Genomic DNA, 22,115 nt, shown 5'->3' with positions numbered 1-22,115 from the left:
GCAGACTGGAGCTGCACTTGCTCTCCAGACTACAGAGGGATAAGGGGGAGGTTCAAGGTGGTGGTGGTGGGGGTTGTTCTATCTGTCTATGGTTTTTAGATTTTTCTGTATTGTGGTTTGTTTTGTTAGCATGTTTGCTTAATAACTTAATTAAAACCAATATATATATATATATATATATATATATATATATATATATATATATATATATATATTGTTTAAAAAATGCTGTTTAGCCACTGTATATACCTTTTATATCCCTAATTTATCATTGACACCCTTTGGCACTTATACAAACCAGATTTTGGGCACTCCAGCCAAAAAAGGTTCGCCATCCCTGTGCTATACCCTTTGGTACCATTTCACCTCATCACTTCTGTGACCTTATGGACGACTCTCAGAAAGAACAGTAAGCATTGTTATCAGTGTATCCAAGTTTACGTCACCCCCTGAAATCGTCAAGGCAAGCAAAATCAAATGTTTTGAGAACTAAGTGTCTCTGCCTGCTGCAGACTTCTCAAGACACAGAAAGAAAGGTAGACAGACACATGCCCTGTATAAACCCAAATAATTTAATTTTAATTAAGTTTATAATAAGACAAGTTAACTTGGATAAGTTGTTGCTGAATAATACTAGAAATTCTCATAGAAACTTGCTCAAAAGTAAAACAACAGTGTCCCCCACCTGGTACTGAACCCTAGAGTCCAGCACCCTAACCGCTCCTCCACACTGCTGTCATAGGAGTCCATGTACTGGATCACCAAGGCAGAGCCTCCCCAGTGTAGTCAAAGAAGCCCCCATGGCTGTTATCCGACAGGCTGCCAATCACTGTGAGAAGTGAAGAAATGCTCTCTTCTTTACTCAGAGGAGCCTGAAAAAGTAAGAGACACAGATGATAAAAAAAAAACTATTTGGCAAGCCAAGTTATCATTTAGAGATATCTTCAACTGCATTTCAAGATATCTTTAAATATTTAGAGATATCTTCAAATAATTTAAATTAATTTAACATTAATTTTAGATACCTGTAAATGGAGGCAAATGGGATCTCAAATTAATTTAGAGGTATCTGTAAATTATTTATAGACATCTTTAAATATTTAAAGATATCTTGAAATGCAATTGAAGATATCTCTAAATAAAACTGTGAACCGGCTATTTCCAAATAAGAAGGCAGCTTTTGATCTTGAACTGCATTGCTTGCCAGTAGTAACAGCCATCGACTATGGGAATTCAAAACATTTATATACCAGAAAAAAATACATTAAACTAATAAAAGAAAACTACTCAAAGTGTCTGAGGTTAAAAAGGCTTTTTAATAGCATATACTCAAAATATTATGATGAGCTGGCCGAGTGGTTAAGGTGCTGGACATGTGGGTTTGAATTCTATCATCGTTGGATTATTTGTCTCTTTCAGAGCAAGATGGGTCGAATGGCCTCTCGTTTGTAAACTTTCTTTCCTATTAAGTGCACGTTTCATAATTCAAAGGACTGTTTTAAACCTATGTATTTAAGGGAGGCATCTTTTTGGGATTTCAATGAAGAGTTCTTACATAAGAGTGTAAATAATTCATCTCTGGTGCTCAGTGATTGCATGCAGAGAAGGGAATAATCAATTAGGTGCTTTCCTAAGAAAAGGATACAAGACACTATAGGAGAAAATAAAATAAAGAACATAAAGCCTGTTACACTCAACCTGAGAAAATAGTTTTACATTGGCATACATTAGCAGAAGCACATGATCTGAAATGACCAGTGTACATGCAACTAAACTGGCTAGTAGGACACTTAAGAATTGTATATCATGCATTAGAGTCCATATGTCTACTTTTCCAGTAAGCTTTTACACAAGATCACTAATGCATTTACTGTCTCAGAAGATGTAGGATTCCATGTACACCTTCCAAACAGAGTACAAAAGCTTAATTACATCCCTAACACTCACCCCCAGCACTCCCACAGGCTATTGGTAGTTCTGATATGAAGCTCCATCCTTCAGAACATGAAAACGCACACAAAAACAAAACCGAACCATTTTAACCCTTAGGAACCCCACTGGAGTATACACTCACCTAAAGGATTATTAGGAACACCTGTTCAATTTCTCATTAATGCAATTATCTAACCAACCAATCACATGGCAGTTGCTTCAATGCATTTAGGGGTGTGGTCCTGGTCAAGACAATCTCCTGAACTCCAAACTGAATGTCTGAATGGGAAAGAAAGGTGATTTAAGCAATTTTGAGCGTGGCATGGTTGTTGGTGCCAGATGGGCCGGTCTGAGTATTTCACAATCTGCTCAGTTACTGGGATTTTCACGCACAACCAATTCTAGGGTTTACAAAGAATGGTGTGAAAAGGGAAAAACATCCAGTATGCGGCAGTCCTGTGGGCGAAAATGCCTTGTTGATGCTAGAGGTCAGAGGAGAATGGGCCGACTGATTCAAGCTGATAGAAGAGCAACTTTGACTGAAATAACCACTCGTTACAACCGAGGTATGCAGCAAAGCATTTGTGAAGCCACAACACGTACAACCTTGAGGCGGATGGGCTACAACAGCAGAAGACCCCACCGGGTACCACTCATCTCCACTACAAATAGGAAAAAGAGGCTACAATTTGCACAAGCTCACCAAAATTGGACAGTTGAAGACTGGAAAAATGTTGCCTGGTCTGATGAGTCTTGATTTCTGTTGAGACATTCAGATGGTAGAGTCAGAATTTGGCGTAAACAGAATGAGAACATGGATCCATCATGCCTTGTTACCACTGTGCAGGCTGGTGGTGGTGGTGTAATGGTGTGGGGGATGTTTTCTTGGCACACTTTAGGCCCCATAGTGCCAATTGGGCATTGTTTAAATGCCACGGCCTACCTGAGCATTGTTTCTGACCATGTCCATCCCTTTATGACCACCATGTACCCATCCTCTGATGGCTACTTCCAGTAGGGTAATGCACCATGTCACAAAGGTCGAATCATTTCAAATTGGTTTCTTGAACATGACAATGAGTTCACTGTACTAAACTGGCCTCCACAGTCACCAGATCTCAACCCAATAGAGCATCTTTGGGATGTGGTGGAACGGGAGCTTCGTGCCCTGGATGTGCATCCCACAAATCTCCATCAACTGCAAGATGCTATCCTATCAATATGGCCCAACATTTCTAAAGAATGCTTTCAGCACCTTGTTGAATCAATGCCACGTAGAATTAAGGCAGTTCTGAAGGCGAAAGGGGGTCAAACACAGTATTAGTATGGTGTTCCTAATAATCCTTTAGGTGAGTGTATATGTCACATACAGAGGCCTGGTAAATGCGGATGATGGCTTGTGGTCAAGCCTGTTAAATGTTTCTGACATATACAGCACATGGAGTTCCTGCAGGTTAAATCTAAATCTGATTCAGGATCTGATCACTGCGCCACTCACCTGTGCACCCCCCATGTCGGTGCGCACCCAGCCCGGGTGCAGAGCCGTGCACAGGATCCCCTCAGACCCCAAATCAGTCGCCAGACATCTAGTCACCATGTTCAAGGCTGCCTGCAGGGAACAGACCAAACACGGTGCTGCTGATGAGACAAGCTTACGTCATTAGAGAATTTCCAATGTCGCACTGCTTTTTTGCAAGTTTTATGGAAAGTTTTGGTATGCTTTTGAATGGGATCTTTGAGTCCAGACTGTAGATGTGCAGATGGTGGTAAATATAAGTAAGACATTGAACGACCCAGGGCAGTGTATTTCAATCATCACATTCTTCTACATATTGCAAAGAGAAAATGACTCAGCGTAACCTCCCAGCTCATGAAAACTTATGTAATAACTTAACTGTTATTCCCCTGTGGGGCTCAGCTCTCCTGTTAAATTGCACTTTATCTAGTTTTCATTGTATATTGTTTACCCCTAGGTCTCTTTCCCCTGAGCTATTAACTATGACTTCACATATTTTCTGCAATTATTAGCTCACAAATCTAGGATATAGGACTTGTATTAACTGTATATTTCTCGTATGCACTTATGTAAATTTGTACTATGCTTTGATCTATAATTTTAGACTGTATTGCACTTTTAAAATGCTCTTATGTTTTGTAATTCGCCCTGGATAAGGGTGCCTGCTAAGAAATAAATAATAATAATAATAATAATAATAATAATAATAATAATAATAATAATATTGGGAAGGCAAGTTCACAGTGAATAGGGGCAACATAGCTATTGATCCCACAAGTGTTCAGTCAGCCTAACATCATGGACACTGAACACCATCACTGCTGTCCCAGGAGCAGGACAATGGGATTATAATTTAGGTATTTTAGGTTTCACAAGTATTTAGCAGCCAATGTTAGAATACGATGCATGCAATACTAGTCAGTTTAGTTTTCTACAATTTTTCATCTTGTAAAAGCGAGCTCGAAGCCTTTTTGGAAAACAATCCTGATTCTGAGGCTATCCGAGGCTATCCTGAATTCTGTCTGCGTCACTACAACACATAATAAAACAACAACCCTTACTCTGAAAACTTAAACACCACGCAAAGCACTTCTGTATTGCTCTATCATGTTCTCCCAAGTTGTCATAGCAACCCCTCTGTAGTCCATCTATAACTTTCAAAACTCACTCCTCTGTGGAATAGTAAAATAAACAGGTCTAGCAACACATTGCACACTTCACCAGCTGGGGTGAGGTGAGTGTGCCACATATTACCTGCAGACAGTAATCAGCTGGGTGACTGATATGGACCTCTGGGCAACATACTGAGACTGACAGGCCCGTATTTCACTGTGGAAAGTGGAATAGTGGAAACTGCAAGTCATGCTTTCATGTTTTGGGCAAAGGCTTGGTTTCTGTGCCATACTCAAACAGACTGAATAGCTTCATATTAGCCTATTTTGTTTGCTTGCTCTTATGTACCACATTCGCCAGCATACATTGAGGTGCTCTTGACAACACGTACGTACTTTTGATGTTCGGTAAGGGTACCATTTAAAGATACCTGCACCGTCCCCCCAGTTGAGTTCAGTGGACCCCAGGAGGGAGGACATGTTGATAACAGCAGCTCTGTGGATTCCCATTCCCGTTGCCCGTGCAGCTGCCTTCTTCAGCAGGGGCAGAAATGCCTGTTCACAAAAAACAAATGTCTACATCAGACTCGTTTTGGATCAGATTGTTGCCAAAAGCTTAACTGTACAGCTAGATGACTTTATACAGTTTTATTGGAGTGAGTGGGGTTTTTCTTTTTTTACAGTTCGATTTTCTATGCCAGCAGCTCAAATGACTTCCAAATTATAATGCGATCTGAAAATGAATGCATATTTCCTCATTGGCTATTTTATTTGATATTATACTGAAGTTATGCTCCACCTAAGTGGATTATTTATAGTTAATACTTCAACCTCAATTTTTATTGTCTTTGAATTAGAAAGATTTAAAAACAGCAATATTTATGTAGATATGTATACATTAATAAGAACAAGGCATTTTACATGCAGTAGTGTACACTGCAGAATGTAGATAAGTTAAACACACAAACATGTTGTGGGTAAATAAATCCTGTGGCACAATCATTGTTTACATTGGATTACACCTCTCAGTCTTTGAATCAGCCATTTAGAAATGGATGTATGCTACCTTGGTGATCATCAGGGGAGACACGGAGTTGGTTTCAAAATTCTTCATCATCTGCTCTGTGGTCACTGTTTCCAAATTAGCAGTTACATTAATTCCAGCGTTGTTAATCAAACAATTTAATCCTTCTTCACCCACCAGAGACTCCACCTTTTTGGAAGCATTTTCTATGCTATCTTGATTGACAACATCTAAACAGAAGAAACAGCTCTTTAAAAACCCACAGTATTAATACCAGACAACATGCAATACATATAATGCTGCCAGTGCACTGTCTGCTTAAAAAAGTTTTTGCATGTATGGAAATGCTTGTGATTTGACTATGAAGATTACATATAATTAATATCCCACAGTTCAAGATGACTATTAACTTGCTTTAAACGTCCACCCTAAAAATTATGAGCTTGATTATGATACATGTGACGTTGATAGTATAAAAGAAGGTATTCAAGAAATATTCAATTTTATTTAAATGTCAAGTATAGACAAAAGTGCACGTTCAATTAACAAAATAGCCCTCTCTGTTAATCTCACTGCATGATGGCTTTATATATTCAGCTCTTATATCAGTTACACTTAAACCTATTTACAAGGCTTACTTTAAACATCAAAAATAAAACAAAATCGTCACACAACTGCTTGCATTTTTAGTTTGATCTGTTAACAAATGTAACCTTATTGAGAACAATCTTAATAATTTCCAAGACAGAAAACAGCTTTCAGGTTCGGCTTTAATATTTGTGCTGCAGAATATGTTGTTATTCTTTATCAATTACAAACCAACTACTACTGATATTTATATTATTACTGTTATTATTATTATTATTATTATTATTATTATTATTATTATTATTATTATTATTATTAACTGAGTTGAATCTAAACATTGCAATTGACTTACCAAGTGCCACAATATAGACATTTGAGTATTTTGCTGCCAAGTCCTGTAGATCCTAGAGAAGTGAATATACAAAATGAAGTAGGGAATTTCAAATAGTGGGGACGTTTTTAATCTATCTCCAGAGACACATTGTAGATTTGTATATGCTTAACCAGTGTAGGAGGATTAAATTGAATATGCTTGGCAAGAACTGTCCATATGGTACACAGACCCACCGATAACAGATAAGTCTAAACGGTTACATAAGGGACTAAGCCATTCCGGTGTCCTTTAATCGATCAAACATGAATCATTTCCAATACAGTAACCGATTTGAGTGACATAAGAGCAACAGGCTACAGCGCAGCGCCAACCCACCCGGGCGGGTGCACTTGGCTCCGGGATGCCAGGGAGACTTGCTGTCTCTCAGGCTGCAGCTTTACCTTGGATCTGCTTGGATCTCTGGCAGTCGCGATCACTTTGCCCGCATATTGGTTCCCATCCACCAGGCTCTCCACGATCTGCAGCCCCAGGCCACGGCTGGCACCGGATATCAGGATCGTATGGCAGTTCCCGAAAGCACTCATAACTATAGTGAAGTGGACCTATGTGTTTGCAATGAAACGCTGGTCCTGGCTGCGCGCTGTGCTGGGCGCTTTGACGCAGCGTTACCCGGCCCTGGAGCAGCGTGACGCACTGATGTGCTGCCAGATAAGCTGCTCACAAGGTAGTCGGCTTTAACATGCTAACAGTGTGGCTTTTCTACTGAATATGATACATATACAGTATATACAATAATATACAGTATGCAACTAATTGTGAGGACTTAGTTATGTAAACGTGCAACATCATTATTTGTGGCTTGCAGGTATATCAAATCACAGCTTATTAAAAAAAAAATCCCTGAGACGAGGGAGCCTGTTAGTTGATGACTAGATTTCTCTCCTCCCTCTCTGAAGACACAGACCTTGGTCCAAATGTGAGCAGAGGAGGTAAGGGGGGAAATAAATAAATGGGAAAAGTCACTGGAAGAGTTTGAAAAGACCCGGTTAACATGTTCACATGTGGCACAAATCTCTGTAACATGGTCATGGGATAGACACACACTTGTGTGCATCCTGGCCTCATCCTGAGTCAAATTACATTGATCATTATTAGGGTGTAAAGTGAAAGCAGGCCTGTGCGTAAAATTAATTAAATCACCCTATTGCCATCACTCTTTGAGAGCGTTTTAATTGCATTTGTTTCTCTAATTTGTCTAATTTCATGCCTGGGCTTTTTGTTAGCAGAGGTTTTAAATTAATCAATGGAAGAAGCCATTGTTGTGGAGGATGCGATTATCCTCTTGTTTTGTGGTGCTGTTAAAGTTGCTCTTACATTTGGGGTGTAGTTTATTTTTAAATGTTTTGGCACTGTCATAACTGTTCTATTTTTACTATCTATTTATTTTGCTGTGCTTTGTTATTCTTGGCTTTGATATATGCGTGTGAAGTTTCATAACTGAATCTCTTCCTGCTTTGTTTTCCCTGCCAAAGCAGTCTATGGCTCATGTGGGCAGTTTCTTTCTCCCTCCGCCCCGCACCCTCTCTCCTTTTACTTCTCTGAGCAAAGACCTGTGCTATTCCCTCTGAAAGTGACACATTTGTTTTAGCCTGACTTTCAGACTTCCTGGCTACAAAGCTTTTATGTACTTTTATTTTTTCCCACTCTTATATGTTTCCAATTACCAAGAGATTCCAGTTCCAATTGCAGATTCCATTACACGGGTCACCGTAGGCCTGTTTCAGGCAGGCTGACACCAACTGTGGTACTTGAGCATTCATTTCCATGGCAATGTAAGAATCGATTTTTCACTTAATATACCACGCTTCATGTCAAGCACAGTAACTTGCAAGTTATTAGTGACAAAACAAAGGAGGGAGATTAGTATTTTGCATACTCTCAAAAACAAAAATAAAACTTGCACCGTTTTTCCCTCTACACACAGTAGGCTACCTATAAGAAAGTCTGCACCACCTTTCAAAATGTTCACCCTTTTTGGTCTTATAGCCTGGAATTAAAATGCATTAAATTATTTATACAGTATATATTTTAATATATGTACACATCAATAAGAACTGAAATAGCTTTGCTGGATAAGTGTCCAACCCCTAGGCAATCCTAACTTAGTTCAGGTCTACGTGATTGCCTTCAAAATCACACACCAAGTTTAGTGGCCTCCACCTGTCTTAAATTGTAGTGCTTCACATGATTTCAGGATGAATTCAGATGCAAATTGTATGCTTGCTTTACTTTGAAACTTGCTCCTTTTCTTGCAATGTTGCAGTTTATATCTGATTAAACAAAACTAAAGGCATCTGTCTCTGTGTGTCATTTGGTCACTAAGTTTCTGTGCAGCTTCATCACACAGCTTCAGCACCAGTGTATGGTGCAATACCTGTTTAATGAGTTCTAAAAATATATAACATATAAAATGCTGAGAACAACACAAGACTCCAAAGGACATTTGTGTCTGGGTCTAGAACCTCCAGGACTAAAAGTAAATGTTGAACCAAAAAAAATAGACGAGTGACACATATGTACAGCCTTATGGACCGTAGGCAATGATAGAATAAGTTTGACTTTGTAAAACTTTAAGATGCTCTTGTCTTGCCCTGGGTGATTCAACTGGAAGTTCTGAACAGAGTTCAATCCTGGCAGGGGTAGAAACAGGCTGAGACAGATGACAAGCAGAGAATTTTCTGCCATTTTGATTTTCTATCTCTGTGAACAACATCACCCCTCCAGAGAAGCTTCTGTGGCTCATTAACATGTCGCCTCTTGGCTGTCATCTGTGATCAGGGACCGCTGCTCGGGTTGTTCCCTGTTTTAGGCTATAGTATGTAAGCTCCTGTTTTATATTAAGACGGCTATACATGGTACATAGTTTTACCCTAGGTTTGTGAATCAAAGTAAATCAAACTCTTTCATCTATGCTTAAATGTTACTGTTATGAAACCAAACAAGAAGTTTAAATTGTCATGAGTATAAATGTTTTCTTCCTTGTTCTTTTCTCTTTATTATTGATGCCAACATTAAAACTTTGCAGCACTTTTCCTTTTTGTGTCCAGGATAGCAGTACTTCACACTGCCCACAACAGAAAATCTGATCACAGGCACTTGTATTTCGACTCAGTGCTTGCTGTTCAAGCCAATTGTTTCACAATCTGTCACCTGGTTTGCTGTATTATGTTGTTCCACAGTATAACTAATTGCATGTATTGTATTCCAAATGATTGAAACACTCTGCGTTCTGTAGCTTTTACACTAATGCACTTTTTTTTTCTTAGCTGATCATGCACTTTACCACTTTCCTTTTTCAGTACCTGTATTTAATTTCTGGGTTGTCGAAACGCAGTCATGTCTGCTTTTTTTATAACCACAAAACCTTATCCCTGCCACCTGTTCTGCTGGAAAGTTAATACCACATGTACAGTAACACCTCCCCATGGCAGGATAACAGTGTTCCCTTGCCTAATACTTTGATTTGGAGAGAGAGAGAGAGAGAGAGAGAGAGAGAGAGAGAGAGAGAGAGAGAGAGAGAGAGAGAGTCAAAGACCGAATGCACATTACTAAGCGCTTATGTAGTATGAAGCCGTGGTGCTGTTATGAAGGCTCCCAGGGAATTACTGTGTCCTTTCTTTTTTACTGTACAAAACAAGAAGGTCTCTGAGAGGGACAGATGAGACATTAGGCACAGCAAAAATGTACACTGCTCTACTTTAATCTTAAGATACTGAGTTCAGTACAACAAATATGTGTGTGTGTGTGTGTATATATATATATATATATATATATATATATATATATATATATATATATACACACCGATCAGTCATAACATTATGACCACTGACAGGTGAAGTGAATAACACTGATAATCTCGTTATCATGGCACCTGTCAGTGGGTGGGATATATTAGGCAGCAAGTGAACATTTTGTCCTCAAAGTTGATGTGTTAGAAGCAGGAAAAATGGGCAAGCGCAAGGATCTGAGCGACTTTGACAAGGGCCACATTGTGATGGCTAGACGACTGGGTCAGAGCATCTCCAAAACTGCAGCTCTTGTGGGGTGTTCCCGGCCTGCAGTGGTCAGTACCTATCAAAAGTGGTCCAAGGAAGGAGAAGCGGTGAACCGGCGACAGGGTCATGGGCAGTGCAGGGACTGCAGCACGAGTCGTAGCGACTGAGGTTATTCCCCGCTGGGGTGCACCCAGTCAAATGGACTCCGATCAAGGGACTCATTTCACCCGTGCTCCATTCAAAGTAGGGCTGAACGATTAATCGAAATTGAATCGCAATCGCGATTTGAAACGTTGCGATTAGCTAATCGCAAAGGCTGCGACGTGGATGCGATATGAACACTATGCAGCGAGTGTCCCAGAGCAAAAGCATGACTGCCCTCCGTGTGTGGCATCTTACGAACCAATAGAGTGAGCGCACCTCCGTGCTGCCCAATCAGCGCTGCCCAGCCCACTGCGTACACGCCCCGTTAAAAACACAGGAAAGTGCGGGGCGGTGGGGTTATGGCGTCTGCAGAGCCAGAGCCCTCATAAGGCGCATTAATACCGAAGACAAACAGCACTTGCGGCTGTTACACCATCTGAAAAGACCTCACGAAGGCACCAGGAGACAACTAACGCCATAACCCACTTCCTCGCTAAAGACAATGTTTTAGAGGGAAACCCAGCTCTGCTGTATTAATTTATTCATTAATGTATCTTGTAAATGGACACGTTAACTGAATCGTGTTCGCCTTCATACTGATTGTCCTGAACACATTCACACACACAGCCTGAACACCGGCCAGCTGTCATACAGTATTAATACTATAGGATTATTATCCTTCAGTTTATTGTAACTAGTCTGTGAATCACAGTGTTTAATGCACTGATATGAACTGTATCAGTCATTGTCTCTGTACGTGGATTTCACTCCATGCTGCTAATAAAGCTGTAATTTCTTCGTGATCGCACTCGGCACTTGAGATTATATCTTCCGACACAATGTGTCTGCTGTCCTCCTGTGTCTCAAGTCAAACACACACCGCGGCTCCTGATAGTGAATCGTGTCCTCAGTGGACAGATATTGAACCTCCACTAAACACGGCGCGTCCGGAGCCTCAGCCAGAGGAAACGGGACAATAGTGCCGTTTAATGCAGTGACCAAAGAGGGGTTTAAAAACCTCATCCCACCGTTGGACAGGAGATGTACAATCCCTGTCGCACATATTAGCCGAGTTGCAACCCCGCAGATCTGTGCATTGCATGCAGGAATACAGTTGAGACGATAGACACACGTGCAATATGACCCACAACAGCAGGCTTGTGATCCAGCAGGACGAGCGACGTGTCTGAGTCTCACTGACCCGCTGTCTGCCACTTCCCTGTAGACCGCAGCAGGTTTGGGGGGTTTCAGCAAGTGAGTGTAAGACTTCGGTTGGAGTCAAGATTTGTTCTGCACTTTATTTTGTAATGCCACTTACTGGCAGCCTTTACTGTGTGAAGAAAATGTTCACAAGTATTTGTACTTGAATGTGTGCTGTGCAATATTTTAAATGCTGGTAGTTTTAGTTGATTGTGAATATTTTGTGTAGCATTTGTGATCATTATTTTGTGTTTTGTCAATATAAGCTAGACCTACCTTATTTTAAAGTCAGAAGAGCTTGTTTACAGAAAGGTAAGGTCATTGTATTTGTTCTTACTGGAAATTGTTTGCACTAGAGCGAAGTGAGTGTTTAATTACTGGATATTTTAAAAAAGTGTAATAAATGTTGGAATCAGTAAATGTCTTTTCAGTTCTTTTTCTTGAATTAGAATGCATTCTGTAGGCAGCACTGACTGCATTTTAGCAGCAAGAAGCTAACCATCTATTGGATAGAAAGGCACACTGCATCTGCTAGACTACAAGGTAGTGGAGGGGTCTACAGTTGTTCTCTAATTTAGAGTGTGTGCTGCACACTATTGAGAATATTGAGCTGAAGCTTGACTTTACAAAATTAAATCGCAAATCAAATCGCAATCGCAATATCTGTCAGAAAAATTGCAATTAGATATTTTCCCCACATCGTACAGCCCTAATTCAAAGACTATCTTAAACAGTATGTGGCACAGCTATGTACACACTTACAAAAACTTAGAACACAAGCACATGATCTCCAGTCCCTCAGGGACTTGGAACTCAAAGGGTAAATGCCAACAACGCTCCCTGAGGTTGGTTCACAAGTAATGTGTAAAATAATCCCAAGCAGACCAGGGCTCAGGCCCAAATGGACAGGACCGCATAATATCCTTCTTTCTACAGACACTTCGGTCTGTATTGACGGACAGGAGGAGGGTACTAGATGAAAACATTGGTCACAAGTTAAATTATAATCCAGGAGAACTGTGTACTAAACCTTTATCTTTTCTCATTCCTAGGAAAGCAACAGTTGCAGATTTCCTGAATTTTGAGCGACATTCCTCTAATTGGTAAAGGTTTTGTCCCCCTACAGGTACTAAGAGATAATCCAGCATGAAGACGTGTGTACACTACAGTATTTGGACTGATCTGCCTGTCCTTAGTTGAATCATGGACAGATAACAAATTCATCCAAATGACACGCACCTATGCAAATGTTGGGTTTGTTCCCACATTCCACACAACACTAAGAAATGGGTTTCAATGATCCCCATTCCAATTCCAGTATTTGTTGATTATTCACAACTCAGATTAGCCTCTAATGCATGGTATGCATATGATCATGCCTTAGACATCACAGGAGGATGGTACTTTAGACCAAAGATGGATCAGAATAGAAAAGATTTTAAAATGCCATATATTGACTTGGCACACAGTAACATAGGATCTGTGTGTGTTTCATACTATAACCAAACCATGCAATCCCAATTTATAGGTAATAGTACTTGTAAATCACACTGTGGCTATCAATGGTCTTGACTTTAGGTATCAGACTTGTCGATTCTACGCCCCCTGGAATAATACCTATTGGATATGTGGTATGCAGGCATATTGGGAACTTCCTTGTAAGTTCACTGGTTCCTGTTATTTAGGATTTGTGGTGCCAGCTATGCGCCACACTGAAGATAAATACCTTCCAGATGTAGAACAATTGAGATAGGGGAAGGAGACAGGCTTGCCTCCATACTATTCCCTATGTGTGGAGTCAGAAGAGCAATACAAGAAATCAGATTAGTAGCTGGTATATTAGAAACATTAACAACTCAAGTTCTCAGCAATTTGACAACTGAATTAGTGGCTATGCGAACTGTTGCCCTCCAGAACAGGCTAGCTCTAGATTTCTTGCTAGCAGCACAGGGAGGGACATGTGCCATTATAGGGCAGGAATGCTGTACTTAAATACCAGATAACTCCGAACACATTGATAATCTTATAGAGCACATTAGGAAAGCAACTACAAAGATACACCAGTACTCCGGAGCAAAAACCCTCTGGGGATGGCTTGCTGATACCTTTGGCAATCTGGGTATGATTTTGTTACAAGGATTGATATCAGTAGTTACTATTTTGCTATGTCTGTATGTTTCGTATTTGTGTCTTAAATGCACTGTTCAAAGAGCATCTCAACAATTATGTAAACCTCATAATGTATCTACTGTGGTTACAGCTGCAATCAAAACACCCTCGTTGGCAGACTTTCTCTAAATTTCTACTAAACGACACCGTCCCTCACTCGGGAGGAGCAAAACTCACACACCCATTGACACAAATCTTATTCTATCCCCTTGGTTCTGGAGGCTCAAATGGATTTAGTATCAAAGGCGATAAACCACAGGACTCAAGGAAAACCGAAGGATACATTGTAACGATACAATTACAAAGGTCACTCTGTTCCATGAGACGCCTTCAGGACATTCTGCACATTCACATTTAGGGGCACACACTTATCACTCTCCCCGACAGCAGGGACACGCTTACACTCGCCGAACACACATATACACCCCACAGGGAAGGGTTGGGATGAAGGAGCTGAACATGCAGCGTCAAACCTTCCTAACCCCTAAGGGGATCTGCTTGTAACTGACAAACAACTTTTTGGCTTCTTTTCACTTTGCTCTATTGCCAGCAGCAGGGAATGAAGACTCTGTATTGGAATGATGAATAAATATCAATAATATTGATATTAGAAATAATGACATTTGTGCAGACTTGGCAAATTGGATTTATTAGTAAAAAGCCACACAAAGCAGTTAATGATACACCCTTTCTTAAATTCTCTCACTGCTTCTGTTTTTGTATGATAAGAGAAATGGGTTTGTCCGAATGTATCGACCATGGGTTTGTCCGTTTCTCCTCTCAAAGCTAAAGATGTTACCTCATTGTTAAGAAAACCACAAGATCGTACCATTTGTATCTTACCATTTGTAAATCTAAAACTGTTAAACTGTAATCTTATTAGCATTGCACAGAGCAAAATCATTCAATTAGTTTCAGAAGGTCACGTTTATTCACACCCTTGTAGTAAGGACTTTGTAAATTCTCATCTGGCATGGATTACATGGACAAGATGCCTCCTGTATGTTGTATGGTCCTATGGCATTTCTGAGGGGGAATTCTGGACAATTCCTCCCTCCAGGCAAAGCTGGTCTAGGTCTTCCTCTTGCAATTTCCATTATTATATCACATGACTGAGAAGCCCCTAGGTCTTCATTTTGGTCATGAAGTCCACTACATGAGTTTAGTACTAATTTGTACTTCATGACCAACAAGTGTATATATGTATTCTCCGAGAAAATAAAGTCTGTTGTCTTAATGTCTATAGTCATAGCAGCCGGTGACAATTTCAATTGAGGTTAATTAAACAATCAGTGGTAGCATATGGAAATGTATAAAAAGATAAGAGATTAAACTAATTCAATTATTTTTTTAAATCATTTTTTATTACCCTTGAAATCCTGAGAGACTGACATTTATTGTGCTGCAAGAGACCACCTCAAATGTTACAGTGAATCATGGCAAACACAATCTAAGCAATTAAAGAATAAAACCTGTGTATCCAAAGCTTTGATCCGAATCTCTGATAACTAGATCAATTACACACTTTCAAGCTAGGAAATTAATCTTCTCATTTTTAATTATTTCTTGCTGCTAAGCTTGGTCTCGCTTCTCCACTATCAAAAGAGAAACAAATGTAGACAGTTGTTACTCAACAGCAGTGTACAAGTTTATGGCTTTTATTGAGAAAAATAATTTTTTATTGAGGAGTCTTGATAACAATACACTTGACATATGGTTTCTATTTGTGTAAATACCATAAAATCCACTAGAACACAAACTACAATTTGGTGTGTAGAGCATATCAAAATTTAAGCATTGCATCAGTTTTTGCAGGATTTGACACACACACTTCTTTTGAGTAGGTGTCTAATATTAATAAAAAAGTGACATATTTCATCATGTCCAAACATCTCCTACAAACATGTAGGACATTTTTATTAGGATGTCTACGATTGGTATCCCTGATAAAGTAAGTTAAAAATAAATCCAAGAAGCTTAAACAGTCTCTCCATTGTCAGTCTGGCTTTGGCAGTTTCTCTCCACAACTGCTGCACTTCTCCCTCCTACTGGACTGCATTAAACTTTCATGAGCGATCGATATGTCCCCAGGTAGTTAATCTGGCCATGGTTATTCATTCACCTCAGCTGATGAACCTTTTTGAGAAATGGGTCACATCTGGCACCACAGCTTTTTAATTTCTAGTTTAATTAAATATTTTAGGATTAAAATGAATTAGAAAAAAAAATCCAGTGTGTTTTCTAGCTTCTAGCATTACAGTACGTCACTGATCTGTCTTTTTCTGTCTCTCGGACTGGCTCGTTTGAATGGAATATTTTATTTTTTGAATGGATTCTTTGTTGTTCAATATAGCATCACTTGAAAAGAAAATGCCAGCAAGGCCAAAAGGTCAATGGAGTGCTGTGTGCTGGTTCTTTTGCCCAGCATCCAATACAGTTCAAAACCTAAATTACACAACACAGATGTACTGTCATAAGGAAACCTTTGTATAAAATGGGAGGGGGGGATTTCTCCAACATGTCCTGTTACCAGTTCCTTTGAAGAAACAATAGCCAATTCATTCAGGTTTTGATGTGCATAACAGTAGTAAAAAGTGAAAGGATTGTAGTTGTGCAAAGTTGACATTGAAGTACTTCGAAAGAGAGGAGTACCTATGTACAATTCCAATGAGTAAATACTGGTTTAAAGGAAAACATTAAAATAAATAAACAAAAACCCCTCCAGACTTCAAATATTTGAACAACTACCTTCTGTTATGAAGCAACTGTGACCAACTGTGCCTCTCTGACGATGACTCATAAAAAGTCAAGTGGAAAATCCAAAGTAACACAAGAAGATCCATCCCTGCAAGGCCAAGATGTGAGTGATTAAGAGCTAACCGATTTCCTAGAGCAGAAAATTAAATTAAACCGTTTTCAGGAGCTCTGGCATCTCATTGGCTCATGGATATCTTTTTTTCAGTCAGTGAGGATGGCTGAACACTCACCTCAGGTCAGCTGCCCGTCCCTGATGCTGCTCAGTCAGACAGCTGGGATAACCTCACCTGTAGAGGTGACAGCACCTGTGTCTCCCCCTCATTTGATGAGCTGAATTCTCAGTGAGTCACACTTACAAAAATAGAAGAGCAAAGGGAGATGTTATCATTATCCTCTTGTGCTTGCCAAACCCCGATCCTAGCACAACCCCAATTAGCCACATTCAGACGTTTCCGTGCTTCAGGATTATTCTGATTGATGCAAAGTTTTATGAAAAGTTAAAAACTGAATGCGGTGGTTGTAATGTTTTTTTTATTTTTAATTTGTCTCTCTCTGTCCATCTTTCCCCCACTCTCAATTTTCTATTGAAATGCCTGCTGATAAGACATCTGACTATAGGACTATACATCTACTAATCTGCAAGTATTTCAACAGCTTCATTTGTCCTAGTATTTGGCTTCATATTACTGTCAGCTCTTTTAGTAGCCACACACCATCCAAAACTGACCACGCTAAACGTGCTTTGATTTCTTGCACCACTTCTAGCCAAAATGTCAGCCCCAAGGAGCACGATTATTTTAATGATTTTTGCAAAGAGTGAAGAGAAAGGTCAACATTTTAACTCAGGTTACTTGTCTAAGTGCTCCATGTTCAGTATCCTTACCTGCTGTGATTGGAGCAGCATATTGGCAGTGCTGTTATGATTTACCCGTTTCATTTGATACCCTCACTCTGCTTGTATACATAGAATCTTACATTTATGACAGCAGTGGGACAAGTAACCTTCAGCCTGGAGGTATAATGTTTTCTGCTACAATGAGAGGCAGATTTAGCATGAGCAGATTGTTAAGGAAAGTGGGATTAGTTGTGTTGAGTAGGAGGATAATACATATCAGTGATATATTTGAGGTCAGCTATTCCACAGACACATTTATTTTGATATGTCTTTCTGTCTTCCATCTGTAAAATATACAACAGCTGCTTCATGCGAGATCAGGATATGCGTGTCATCTTGTGTCCCAGGGATGGCATGGAAAAAGATTGCCGTGTCTGACCTGCGTTCAATTTTATGAGGAGGAAATTAAATCAGATATGGTTAGTGCAAAAAAAAAGTAAAGAAAAATCATCTTTGTTCTTGGTGCCATTTCAGTGAGTGGATGTGGAATCGCATGCTTTGCAGAGCGACTTGGTGTGGTCTGCATTAAACGCGAATAAATTATGAGCTGGAGTGAAAAAAACGATGCGCTTATATTTCACTGTCAAGTTACAAAATAAATGGGAAATCGGTCCTGGCAATGGAGGAAGTGTGTTCTTTCAGTCCCATGATAAATGCAGACCACGGAGATTTTTTTATTCTCATTTCAGCTGAGTAGAATTGTATTGTAATGGCATTGTAATACAATGATGTGCTGCTTTTATATCATAATGCACAGGTCATAGAAGAAGATTACACTTGTGAAAATACCTCCAGGAAAAGTATTGTTAAGGAGCTTGAAAGGAAATGTTGTGACATGCCTTAATGGATGTGAAAAATAAAAAAGGGTAGCACTTGAACATTTGGGCGATGAATATATACTTATATCACAAGTACTGCGGAGATGGGGGCCCTCCAGTAAGAAGAAGACATATTCTGTTAATTGCCTTCTTGTCAAGATACATAATGCTTTCCTTGCTCATGACTGTCTGCTACTAAGATCTGTTTTTCTCCTTTTATTTCCAAGGAGACCAAGTGGCTAGTTTTGAAAAGCAATTGACATCCTTTACTAGTACAATGATTACTGGGGCATGAGGTTATCCAGAGCAGAAGTGGCCCTGAGACACACATTGGGTACCTTTCTCCCTACTTTGAATAACAAAGCTCTGGTTTTATTCAGCATGAGGAGGGTGGCAGGGACAGGGATGTATACAAATCATCATGTTTTTTAACTTTGCTGACGACTATCCTATTTGATATGATTTTAAAGTTGGACACCTACAGCTACCAGATTAGAGACCTCAGACTCTTCCACCTTGAACTCCTCAGATGGGCTTATACTGCCAGTCACAGAGGGAATGGTGGCAAACGCACGACTCATGCTGATTGCTCACTTGCACAAAAGGCCTGATAATGACCAGCCAAGATGGTATCTCAGAGTGAACTGAAGTCTGGTGAACTAGGTGACACTGACGGTCACTGGGAAAGGATGGAAGGGCCAACTTTAAAAATATATTGTTTGGAAGCTACCAGAAGGCCTGCTCTCAGATATTGAAAGAAACAATGAAAGATCTTAGATTAGTATCTCTTCTTTCTCGCCTTCAGGGGAGGTGGGTGGAAGCAATCAGTACGCTGCTCAGACAGGGATTCATATTAATCCAGGGGGAAAGAATTAAATTGCCTCCTGGAGAGCTGTGGATGAATTGAGAATATGCAGTGAAGTATAGGCAATCACTTTCCTTTAAGGGTTACAATAAACATGTGTCTTAGAAAGAAAACATGTATTTTAATATGGACAATATACTCACACAGGAAATTATGTTAATCTGTGTGGGTTTATAGCCCGACCTGTAAAAGCTAGTTAGACTACATGTAGCAATTAGATCCCTACAGATAGGTTTACTGTAAGTGTTTATCCACAGGATTTAAATATATGAGTGTGGTGTGTAGAGGATTATAAACTAATTGTATTGTTGCAGTGGTAGCCTACATAATAGCCTACTTAATATGGAGTCACTGTATTGCAGACTTGGGGGCAATAAATAGGTGAAGGTAGGATGAGTTGCTGTGAAATCTGGTTCATATTGTATATATAAAATACAGACTTCAATAGTGCTTTCTGAATCTAGTGTTTCATCTCCAAGCTTGAGACCAGATGTCCTAATTTATATTCCATGCAGGTAGAAACATATTCACCTGAAATAAATCTTTAATTGTATTGTTGATGCATTCTTATTTCTTATAGTTCTTATGGAAAAATGAGAAGCAATTCTGACCTTTTTACCTGTCTCCTAACAGCTGCTATATCTCTTTTTGGTATCTTCAGTCTCATTAAATCGAATTACAGCTGAGCCTTATATGTGTCTATCCATTGAACTAATCTCTTTGCCTGTCCCATTGTTTACTTTCGATGTATTGACTATGTTGCTATTACCAACAAAAGCCACTCTGAATGGTGGGAAAGCCAGGTGAATGCATTACGAAACAGGCTGATGTAGGTATCCGGTTTGTATGCAGGGCACTCCGAGGAGCTGGGTCACTGTAATCATCTTTTTCATACCCATTCATATGCTAATAAGTTTATTTTAAAATATTTCATGTGTACCTGGTTGTCTGTCTGCAATAATAGAACCTGCCGCATTCTTTGTGCCTCTTATCGCGTCCTGAGGGGAAGGAGGGGGTGACATAATTGACAGGCCAGAACAATGGGGCTGTCTGTCAGAGTGTGACGAAGCTTTGGTTTCTTGTCGATTTCATAACCTGCTACTGCCTTTCAATCCATCACTAAAATCTGCCCATTAATTACAGAAAGTATTTGTCTTTTTTCTCCATCTTTCTTTCTTTGTTTTTGTAATTTACATATAATTGACCCACCTTCTGTAAACTCTGCCTTCTTATTCAATTTGAATCTACCTTCTGTCATTTCCATTGCACAAATTATAGACTTGGCTGTTCATTTTTTTTTTTTTTGCATGTGTTTCTAATTAAAAACAAGCGAGATTGCCTCCAGTGCATTTTGCGAATGCTTGTCTCATGGGTACATTTGTGAAAAGACTGGTGTCAGTGGAATGTCACAGTCAGACACAAGTTAGACATCCTAGTTGACTTCCTCTTCCATAAAGAGTTGTCAGAATATATTTTTTATTTTCCAGGTAAGTTCTGACCCTGAATCCTGTAGGCTGTTTTTCAATTTGAATTTAATTTGACATGTGTTTGTTTTGGAAACTGAACACATAGCACCCTGAATTTTTAATGGCATCTCCTTTTGGTTAGTTTTACCCACATTCTGTCAACACTGCACACATCAGGTAGTTGAGGATGTGTGTGGATGTCAAAACGTGTTCCCATCAAATGGTGAATGATGACAAAACTATGCTGGGCAGGTAGCACAGCATGCAGATGTTATGGTCTAATTGCTGAATTTGACCCACCAGTAATGAACAAAAAGAATGTCCAAGTATTTCCTTTGTGTCACATTGTTGTCTGTGGTCCCAGAACACTGCACAATGAACAAAAGGTGTGTTCACTCTACAATATAAAAAATGACATGTGTTATCTAATAGTCATTGCTTTATTATTGCTAGTATTCAGTACAGGGCCAAGAATCTCTGTAGTTCCTTTTCAGATGGTTTCCTAGACCCAGACTGTGGACTCACAGATCAGCCTACATCCTCCCTTTTTAGGAACATTGCAAAAAATAAATATGGTTTTCGAAGATGGATATTTTCAGTTTCATATGCTCACCACTTCCAGAAATACCCAGGTGCAGAACATAAGACAACAAGAAAAGTTATAAATGAGACATTCAGCCCACCTTGATCATTTGGCTTGAAGGTGCCCAGACAGTTGATTTCAGTCTCTGAATGAGGCTTGTTGCAAATTCATGCTTCAATCAAGGCTGCTTTTGCAGAAATTGCACACTCAATGAGAATAACAGCTAAATGCATATAAGGGGCATTTAGAATTCTGTTCAGTAATCCACATGAAGTGGAGTAATGAATCTTTCTGATGCTGTGAAGGAGCTCGGCAGCAAGAACAGTTAACCTTGCTGACATTTTATATTATTACCATGTTTCAGGCCTGTAGCATTATTATTCTATACTGAACTCCAAGGCAAAGTGAAAAAGACATAATTGTCAGGTGATCCATGGACCTTCACACACTGTATATATTGATTTGGGTTTGACAAATAGCTGCCCCCAATGCAGTTTATTGCACATTTCAGGTCTGTGGTGAATGGAGAAGGCAATTTCCTAGTCTCAGACCCAGAAAGCTCCTCATATTTATAAGCTCGATAAAGACCAGTGTGACTATAGCCTTGTGAAAGCAGTAGCCAAATGTGGTCCCTATAACTGCATTATAGAAATG

At 39.6% G+C, this 22,115-nt stretch overlaps 1 protein-coding gene across 1 annotated transcript; it reads right to left on the bottom strand.

Annotated features, from left to right (window-relative positions):
• Window positions 1-583: 583 nt before the first annotated feature.
• On the bottom strand, window positions 584-7,171 carry LOC136747874 (C-signal). The gene is made up of 6 exons (XM_066701153.1): window positions 6,947-7,171; window positions 6,525-6,576; window positions 5,627-5,814; window positions 4,957-5,115; window positions 3,431-3,541; window positions 584-872 (listed from the first exon to the last, which is right to left on the bottom strand). The coding sequence occupies exons 1-6, from the start codon at window positions 7,088-7,090 to the stop codon at window positions 759-761; spliced, it is 768 nt and encodes a 255-aa protein (XP_066557250.1). The 5' UTR covers window positions 7,091-7,171; the 3' UTR covers window positions 584-758.
• Between the last annotated feature and the right edge of the window lie 14,944 nt (window positions 7,172-22,115).

Source organism: Amia ocellicauda, chromosome 4 (genome assembly GCF_036373705.1).
Source record: "Amia ocellicauda isolate fAmiCal2 chromosome 4, fAmiCal2.hap1, whole genome shotgun sequence".
Classification (NCBI taxonomy): domain Eukaryota; kingdom Metazoa; phylum Chordata; class Actinopteri; order Amiiformes; family Amiidae; genus Amia; species Amia ocellicauda.
This window is presented reverse-complemented; position numbering and strand designations above follow the sequence as displayed.